This window comes from Pteropus vampyrus, unplaced genomic scaffold, assembly GCF_000151845.1.
Source record: "Pteropus vampyrus isolate Shadow unplaced genomic scaffold, Pvam_2.0 Scaffold157, whole genome shotgun sequence".
NCBI classification, from domain to species: Eukaryota; Metazoa; Chordata; class Mammalia; order Chiroptera; family Pteropodidae; genus Pteropus; species Pteropus vampyrus.
The window spans coordinates 1,148,042-1,157,115 of NW_011888938.1; the positions used below are offsets into that span (position 1 = coordinate 1,148,042).

The 9,074-nt window shown below is 59.1% G+C and overlaps 1 protein-coding gene across 8 annotated transcripts in view; it reads left to right on the forward strand.

The window, feature by feature from the left end:
• SEC16A (SEC16 homolog A, endoplasmic reticulum export factor) overlaps positions 1-8,928 on the forward strand; it is a 23,876-nt gene extending 14,948 nt beyond the window's left edge. For 6 of the 8 annotated variants that reach the window (XM_023536431.1, XM_023536430.1, XM_023536428.1 and 3 more), the window contains 14 exons: positions 912-1,054; positions 1,610-1,671; positions 1,776-1,914; positions 2,260-2,508; positions 3,543-3,640; positions 4,080-4,161; positions 4,332-4,449; positions 4,598-4,709; positions 4,851-4,956; positions 5,530-5,670; positions 6,582-6,695; positions 6,906-7,098; positions 7,537-7,782; positions 8,299-8,928. In XM_023536431.1, the coding sequence (XP_023392199.1) occupies positions 912-1,054; positions 1,610-1,671; positions 1,776-1,914; positions 2,260-2,508; positions 3,543-3,640; positions 4,080-4,161; positions 4,332-4,449; positions 4,598-4,709; positions 4,851-4,956; positions 5,530-5,670; positions 6,582-6,695; positions 6,906-7,098; positions 7,537-7,782; positions 8,299-8,432 (1,937 nt within the window). In that variant the 3' untranslated portion in view covers positions 8,433-8,928. The remainder of the gene's footprint in view (positions 1-911; positions 1,055-1,609; positions 1,672-1,775; positions 1,915-2,259; positions 2,509-3,542; positions 3,641-4,079; positions 4,162-4,331; positions 4,450-4,597; positions 4,710-4,850; positions 4,957-5,529; positions 5,671-6,581; positions 6,696-6,905; positions 7,099-7,536; positions 7,783-8,298) is intronic. The other 2 variants (XM_023536432.1, XM_023536433.1) reach the window with 2 other exon arrangements.
• The last annotated feature ends 146 nt before the right edge of the window (positions 8,929-9,074 follow it).

A 9,074-nucleotide genomic window follows, 5' to 3' on the forward strand; every position in this document is an offset into this window, starting at 1 on the left:
AGCGCCCCCGGCTTCCCCGAGTACGGCTACCCTGCTGATGGCGGCTGGCCCGCAGTGGAGCAGGGTGCGTGTGGTCAAGGCCTCGCCTGCCTACAGGTGCAGTAGGCGCCAGGTCACAGCACCGGGCGGCCTTCCACGCCTGTGACAGGAAGTGGGGAGCAAGGTGTGACATAGGGACTGGTGGTGGCCTGGCCTGCTCTTCCCTATGGAGGAAGGACAGCTATGTGACAGCACACCCATCTTGAGTGACAGGGCTTATCACAAGGGGCTGATAGCATTGCACAGGCTGCAGTTTGGCTCACGGGCCTGAGAGCTGCCCGACCTGTCTGTCACGTCCAGTTGGTGTGACTGCCCCATTCCTGGGCGGGGCCTCGTCCTCCGTATCGCCGGGGCCCTGCACACGGGTTAGCAGCCTTTGGAGGAAATGTCTGATTTCCCTGGAAACCTGGTCAGAGCCTGGCCACATTCTCAGTTCTTCTTTAAAACGTTAGAACCGATACCGTTTCCTGGAAACTGCAGGAGCACGTTTGACGTTCTGAGACGCGATGGGGTCCTTTCCTTCTTAAAGCAGCATCCAGTTAGAAATCTTCCTCTCTTTTTGACTTGAGGCGTCTCTGTCATCCTCGCTGGACACTGTGACATAGACCGGAAGCTAAGGGCACACAGGGCCCCGAGCGCCAGGGAGCACTGTCACATGCTTCCCAGTGGGTCTTCAGAGGAGCTTTTTCGGTTTGGAAGAGGATAGTTCTCGTTTTTAATGATCTGAACTTTTTCTGACACACGCGCGTAGCTCCTGCTTTGTGGCGGGCCGTCCAGCAGCTGAGAGCTGGTCGTGGGAGGTCCGGCTGTGCAGCACCCTGCCCTTGGGGCCTCCACGCTAACGGTTTCCCTTTCCCTTCATTTAAACGTAGTTCCGTCAAGACCCACTTCTCCTGAGAAATTCTCCGTGCCTCACGTCTGTGCCCGGTTTGGTCCCGGGGGCCAGCTCATTAAAGTGGTCCCCAATCTGCCTTCAGAAGGACAGCCGGCCTTGGTGGAAGTCCACAGCATGGAGGTGACCCCGCCCGTACACTCTGTGCCTTGCATTTGTCATCCTCCACTTGTGCTTCGTCGTCTCTGAGAAGACGGCCTTGCAAAATGTCAATTGCTGTGAATCTTCAACTGCCAGATTATTTCTGTCCTGTTTGCTCGTGTGTCTGTTCTCCCGGATGCCAGCACGTTAAGCCTCTGCTTTGGGTGCTGCTTTGGGTTTTCTTGCCTATTGGTTTTCTGTCTGTATTTGCATTTCTGACTTTGTGGGGAGGACCCTGTTCATGCTTGCTCTACTGGTGATTTTCGGTAGGGGGTAGAGGTGGGGAGGGGGTGCCCTGGGGGCTGGTGTGGGCACCCTGTTTCCCAGCCCCACAGCCCTCCTGTCACGCATGTGGGGGCCTTGCTTCAGAGCTTGGTGGCGAGAACGGATTTGACCGCCCAGAAGTGTGACAATCCCTCTGCTGACCAGATGTGGCTGTGCCCGTGGTGGGGCATCTCAGCCCCCTCGGTGCAGAGCGGGCTGGCAACAGAGGTGCCCGCCCCTGAGCTGCCCTCTGTCCCTCGCCCGTTCTCGCAGACGCTGCTGCAGCACATGCCGGAGCAGGACGAGATGCGGTCATTCCCCGGGCCTCTCGGCAAGTACGTCCCTGCCCCAGCACCCGGGCCGCTGTCTGGAGGCGGTGGCCGCACCTGGCCACATGGCCGTGGTTGTCGCCGTTCACTGAGTGCCGTTCTTGTTTCAGAGACGACACCCATAAAGTGGATGTTATTAATTTTGCACAGAACAAAGCCACAAAGTGTTTGCAGAACGAAAACTTAATTGACAAAGAGTCTGCAAGTCTCCTTTGGAACTTTATTGTTCTGTTGTGCAGACAGAATGGGGTACGTGTCTCTTTTACCCTTAGAGCAGCTCTTCTGTGGGCCTCGAGTCTCAAGCCCTTGGGCCCGGAGTTGGGCAGGGTTTCCGTGCCGGGCCTGCGTGGGGAGGCAGAAGACGGGGAGGGTCTGCATCTGGGGCGGGGGAGGTTCGGGGTCCCGTGTTGGTCTTTTGGAGGGCCTGGTCTGTCCATCTGGCTCCTGGCCGTGTTGGGAGTGGCACTCTGTCCTCATGGTGGCCGCATGTGCCCGCCTCAGGAGACCCGTTGGGGGTCCTTACCTGAGCGGGGCCTGGGCGAGGCCCTGTTTGCAGTGAGTACCCTGTGATTCTTCCTATCCTCGCCCCTGCAGACCGTGGTGGGGACAGACATAGCGGAGCTGTTGTTACGGGACCACAGGACAGTGTGGCTTCCTGGGAAGTCACCCGACGAGGCCAACCTGATTGATTTCACCAATGAAGCTGTGGGGCGCACGGACGAGGAGGAGTCCGGGGAGGCCCAGCTCGCGTTTCTCACTGACACGCAGGCCACCGCCGTCGCGGGCACGCTGGAGAAGGACACCGAGAGGTTCAGAGAGCTGCTGCTCTATGGACGGAAGAAGGTAGGCCCCTGAGCCCACAGGGCCACCGGTGGGTCCCGGCGTCCACTGGGCAGGCTTGGGCCGCGGAGCAGCTGGACGGGCGGAGTGCAGTTCGCTGAGCACGAGCACCTTGGCGCCATTGTGTACAAGCTGCCTGGCCCCGCGTACCGTCCCTGGAGGTGGCGTGGGCGGCATCTTGTAAACATCGCCACGGTCGAAGGCCTGCAGGTTCGGTGTCATTCAACAAATGAATGCATTTCTCAAGCTCAGGCCGTGCCCTGCCACACATGGCGCGTCTCAGGGACAGATGCGTGCCAGAGAGGGAAATGGAGCCTGTTGTCCCAGTTGGGGCCAGCTCAGGATCTCTGAGCGAGTTGGGTGCTGGTAGGCGTGGGTGCCCCACAGGGACCGGTCAGAGCAAAGCACGTGCCAAGGCTTGCAGGCGAGAGGGAGCGCCGGAAGCCACACACAGTTGGGTGCTGTGGCAGTTCACAGGGTTGTGCTGGGTGCCGGGAGGGGCGCCCCTTATGCTGTGGGCACAGGCCGAGCGCGTGCCCGGCTCAGGCGGCAGGGATCTGACAGGCCCAGAGTTACTTAGAAAACGGCTAGTCAGAGTGTTCTGAATTACACCCCACATTATTTTGGGTGCAGGGAGGCTCTGTCCGCATTGAAAGGTGCTAGTGGTGGCCTCACGTCATTCTGGAGCTGGGGCGGGAACGTGCAAGTGGCGTTTCTCACGGGGGAAAGGACCATCTGGGGATGGTGGCGCCGCCTCCCCGTGACCCCTGCCTCTGACGCACTTGCTCTTTATCCTGCAAGTGGGTGGTAAGAGGGAGGTGCGGGGACCTCCCGCCACGGGGACTTTGCACTAGAGGGAGCAGTGGCAAGTGGCTTCTTTCCGAGTTCTGAGCTTCGGGGGCCGATGAGTCACGTGTGTCTTCACCGCAGCTGAGCCCCTTCTTCCTGGTGGTGCGTGACAACACGCGCTCTGCCACTGCTGGCTCACGTCACAGGAGGTAAACTGATGACTCGGCTAACGCAGAACTGCTTTGCAGGATGCTTTGGAGTCTGCGATGAAGAGCGGGTTGTGGGGCCACGCTCTGCTGCTTGCGAGCAAGATGGACAGCCGGACGCACGCCAGAGTCATGACCAGGTAGCGTGCGGCCAGGCTGGTTCTTCGTGGGCAGCTCAGGCTGGTTCGGTCGCGGCCTCGGGAGCTTGTCGAAGCACACAGGTGTCTGTAGTTGTCAGAAAGCTGAGGACGCCCACTGCTCCCGGTGCCGTCACAGGGACGCGTTGCCCCGGCCCTATAGCCGCACAGTCTTTAATTCTGTAAACTCTCAGTGGGGTCCTTGGTCTTCACATTTTATAGCGTTTTTAAGGAGCTTTTCGTTAACACGCAGCTCATATGCCACGTGGTCCCAGTCCCGGGTGCTCGGCACAGCTGCGCAGCCACGTTTACAGCTTCTGGTCCCGAGCTGCGTGCGCCTCACCAGGGTCGGCTTCAGCCGGTCTCTCGGGCTGAGACCAGACCAGACTTGTCCTGATTTTTAAACCGAGCCGAGTGAAACGTGGCTCTCGGTGTGTCTTAGGTTCGCCAACAGTCTCCCGATCAACGACCCTTTGCAGACTGTCTACCAGCTGATGTCCGGGCGGATGCCTGCCGCGTCCACGGTCAGTGGGGTCGCCCGGCACTCACGGCTGCGCTGCATTGGGCGCTGTCTCCTGGGCAAGGCTTCATCTCAGGATGAGACCCTTGCTTCCCGCCACGCCCACTGAGCCCATTGCAAATGGAGGTGGCGCCCTTCCCGGGGTGAGGGTGCGTTGCTTCCGTCTGGTTTCAGTGCTGTGGAGACGAGAAGTGGGGGGACTGGAGGCCACACCTCGCCATGGTCCTGTCCAACTTGAGTAACAACATGGACGTGGAGTCCAGAACGATGGCCACGATGGGCGACACGCTAGGTGGGTCGGCGGCAGGCCTGGGAGCGGGCGCTGGGTCGTGCTGCCATGCAGGGCACGAGGCCCGCGTTCCTCTGCGTGTCCGGCGTCTTCTGTTCGCGTTCTGTCCTCTCGGGCGGAGCCCACTGACCGAGCCCGTTCGTGTGTCCAGCTTCGCGAGGTCTCTTGGACGCGGCGCACTTCTGCTACCTCATGGCCCAGGTCGGGTTTGGGGTTTACACCAGGAAAACCACAAAGCTCGTCTTGATCGGCTCAAACCACAGGTGAGCAGCATAGGCGCCCGCGGTGTCTGTTTTCCTTGAGGGACGTGGCCCCCCCCACTAGGCCCGCCTAGGGTAGCAGCCTCGCGTCGTACCACGTGGCGTGACACGCTCAAAGATGAAAATAGCTCATTTTCTCAACAGTTTGCCGTTTTTAAAGTTTGCGACCAACGAAGCCATTCAGCGGACGGAGGCCTACGAGTACGCGCAGTCCCTGGGGGCGCAGAGCGGGCCCCTGCCCAACTTCCAGGTGAGCCTGCGACCGCGGGGCGCCGCCGACAGGCGGCCAGGTTTACGGACTCCTGTCACTTGGTCACCTGCTTTCGGAGACGTTTCAGCTTTGCAGTGCTCGAGAATAAATCCTGTGGAACGGAGAGTTTTGTTTGTATTTGGGGTCTCGCTACTTAAGTATTGGAGTTTCTGGTATTTGGTTTTTAGTAGCTGCTTTTGCATCGAGGGGAGTGGGTGTACATGTGAGTGTGTAAGCGCTTGCACACTTGCACCGTTGGGTGCTAGTGGAGCGTGGCTGCGGACCAGTTCGCAGTCGCAGGGGAGGCGGTCCGCGGTCCAGAGTGCGCGTCAGATCTCTGCGTCCCTGGCTGCGCGCCCCGTGGCTCTGTGACAGGCAGTGCTGAGCAGGGGTCAGTTTCTGAGGAATTCGGGTGCCTCCTTCGACCTGAAATATCTCAGAGTGGGGACTGGTGCCATTGTTGGAGCTGGGGACACCCACGAGATACAGGACATGCGGAACGATCTCGCCTGGGGGCTGTGGGGCCGTGAGGAGGGGGTGAGCCGTGAGACGGCCCGGCTTTGTGTGTTTTAGGTATTTAAATTCATCTACTCCTGCCGCCTGGCCGAAATGGGGTTCGCCACACAGGCCTTTCATTACTGTGAAGTGATTGCCAAGAGCATCCTGCTACAGCCCCGCACGCACTCCCCCGTGCTGGTTCGCCAGCTGGTTCAGGTACTGTCTTCATGCGTCTCTGTCCCTGGCATGTGGCTGCCGGGCTGAGCCTGGCGCATCAAGAGCTCTGGGCGCAGGGCTGAGGGGGTCATATGGGCAGCGGGCCAGGCTCGTGGAGGCATGGAGGAGCCGAAGTGTTCCAGGGCGGGCGCCTGGTGATTTGCGGCTTAGCACAGGAGATCTTAGCTGTCTCACGCCGGCACAGAAACAGCAGAAGCATCAAAGTAAGAGGAACCCCGTCTCCGGAAACGTCTGTGTCGAGGCAGTCTAGTCTCGCAGTTTATGGCGTGCGCCTCCACACTCCAGCTGCCTGGCTTTGGGGCCTGGTGGCCCATTGCAGGCCTCGTTTCTTGCTCTGTAAAATGGGGACAGCGTGACTGGCCTCTGAGAGCTTTGCGAAGGAGATGGGCGGACAGCGCCCAGCACCAAGTGCCACATCATCACGTACTCCGTCTCCCCAGGGGGTTCGTTTCTGAAAATGTGCTCATGTGACACCTGAACGAGCTCCTTACTGTGGACGTTTTTAGGTGTAACAAACAGTACTTAGTAAGCCCTCGTCCTCGTTCCCTGCTCCAGCGGTCACTAACACAGGGCCCACCCGCTGACTCCCCATCAGGGTCTGTGGTGGGTGAGGCCCTGTCTGCAGGGTCAGGTGGCAACTCGGGCGTCCGGGCACTGCTGGCCCCATGTGGTGACTCTGGAGGCCAGCCCGTGGGCTGTCGGGTCCCAGGCTCGTGTCCTGAGCACGCGGCACCCCATGTCAGCATGTGGGGCGCGGGACAGCTGAGGCCGCTGATCCAGACAGAATCGCCATTTGACACTGAGACTGCATTGGTCCCAGGTCAGAGCAGGTTTTGGATACTGCTGCCCGCCGTCCCTGAGTGACAGGCCTTTGTTTCTCGCACGTCCAGCTCGCGTCCCAGCTGCGACTCTTCGATCCTCAGCTGAAAGAGAAGCCGGAGGAGGAGGCCTTCGTGCAGCCGGCGTGGCTGTCCCGGCTGCAGCACTTGGAGAGGCAGGTCCAGGTACGTCTCCGGCTGTCGGTCCGAGGGAGACACTGACGAGGTGGCTTGTGCCCTCGTGGCTGTCATGCATCATGTTGGGTGTGAACAGCACAGTTTTAAGGGTGCGTGTGTGTGCCCCATTCTGGGGAGAGGTAGGCTTTCCCGGAGCCCAGCACAAGTGTCCCCCACGGCCTTGGGCTGCTGGGAGGGCCTGAACTACCTCTCCCCTAGGAGGGCGCCGTGCCGCAGAGCCCCGACACGGCCTTCGCCCAGCGCCCTGCCTGCTCGCTGAGCCCCGAGCTGGGACAGTGTGACGGCCCAGGACTCACACCTCCCTTGGGCCTGGGCACTGACAACCCGTTGCTGGCGCCACCTGTGCCGGCCACTGAGTGCTCTGGCCAGGGCCTGCGGCTGCTGCCCTCAGGTGAGCCCGCACACCCCTCCCCAGACGCCTGCCTCCTGGCGTCTCCTCCCCTCCCCCGCTGTCACTCCACGGCGAGTCCGTAGGGGGGGTGGCCTGTTGGACCCCTGGAGGTGGGGGACTCAAGGGACACAGAGAGCTGTGCCCCTCGTAGCCGCTCACTGGGGTGTGCCGGGGGTTAGGGCCCCTGCCCCACGTTGCGTTTAACGACGTCTTCCCTTCTGCCCTAAAAAGTGCATGTTCACTTTTCCCCGAAGCAGGTGTGTCCTGGCATCTTCGACCCTTCATGCTTTGGTGATTGGTTCTCCTATCTCTTAATGAGAAATGTGTCCGTTTAGAGTAGCACGTAATAAATTATTGAGTCACCACTAGCGAACTGCTTCAGGTGACAAGAAAGCCTTGCCAACCTGACTGTTTTTTCCCTCCATCATCTCCATGCAGCTCCGCTGACGCTCCCCGACGGCCCGCCAGCCATCCCTGCCAGGGTGCCAATGTTCCCAGTGCAGCCACCCCTGGGCTCTGTGGAGCCAGGGCCTGGCTGCGGGTCCCCAGGTTCTGCACTTGGCTTTGCAGAGGCCCCCGGGCCTGATCCTGCAGCTCTGTGCCCAGGGCCTGGCCTGCCGCCTGGCACACCGTCTCTCCAGGAGAGTGGACACTGGCTGCCAGAGGCCAGGACCCAGGACCCAGGTGGGTCTGCCAAGATTCCTCCCCAAGAGCAGAACTAAATGGGTTTCCCGTTCGTGGAGGTGCTTGGTGGAAGAGGCGGAAGTCCCTTGAACTTGAAACAAGCTGTGTCACTTAATTTATACCGGAAGCCTAGGAGCTGTAGCTGCATGGGTTAATTGAACATCACTCTAGTTTCTTTGGTGGCTTGGCTTCTTGTTGGATGTGAGTCGTTAGTGGACGTCCAAGGCACGACAAGCTGGCCTTGTAGTATGGCCAGGCTGACACCTTGTCAAGTGTGCAGGGGGCTGTCACTCTCCATCTGGAGCCAGAGTTGGTGGTTCTTGTCCCTGATCTGTGCCTCGCTGTCTTTGCCTGCTTGGACGAAGCAAAGTAGAGACTTTGGGAAAGAAGTTGCACGTGTTTGGGGACACGTTTGGGGATGTGTGCGGGTTTCTGACGGCGGTGCGGGGCCTGGCCGTGAGCTGAGCTCCCTCCTTTGCCCGCAGCACCGCGGTCACACGCTCTCTCCCACCACAGGGCCAGCGCCACTCGGAGCGCCCGGCGGAGACTCACTGGCGGAGCTGAGAGACGAGGATTTTGGTGGAAAATTCGATAATATGGTACTCGATCTCCTTTTAAGCTGCTTGTTTTTCATAAATTTCATTGACTAGGTACCTAGACTCCTCATTCACGTTGCAAGTAGACAGAGAACACTGAAAATTAGGGAATTATTTGTTAAATTGTCTGTGAAAAAGGGTCTTGTAAAATAGCTCGAATCCTTAAATTACGAAGGTTTGGTGAAAACACGAATGGGGGAAGGTAACTCCGTATAGAAAGAGGGCCACGAAGGCCCCCCCTGTAGCGAAACGTTCTTGGTGATTCGGACACTTCTAAAATGATGGAGACCTTCCCTGATGTCTGCAGCTCTGCAGTAGAGACTCTGAAATTTTCCCTCGTTTTCCGGAAACCAAGATTCATTTTATCAGACACGTTTGATATAAATGCATCTCTGTCTGCTCCGATCCCAAGCAGGAGGGACAAACACTTTTGTACACAACGCATCCTGGAACCTCTTGGATGAGTACCCAGCTCCGTGTGGACACCCGTCAGCCGGAGACCGCTGTAGTTTCAAACTTTGATTATGTACCCTAACATTAAGATACTCTGTCCCTGGAAGAGTTAAGAGGAGACCTTAACTGTATTGAAAGCAGAGACCTTAACTGTATTGAAAGCAGAGCTCTAAGGGCGGGATGAGCGTTGTGCTTTGCAGACGCCCGCGGCCCCACCCTGAGCAGTCTTTCTGTGCTCGGGGC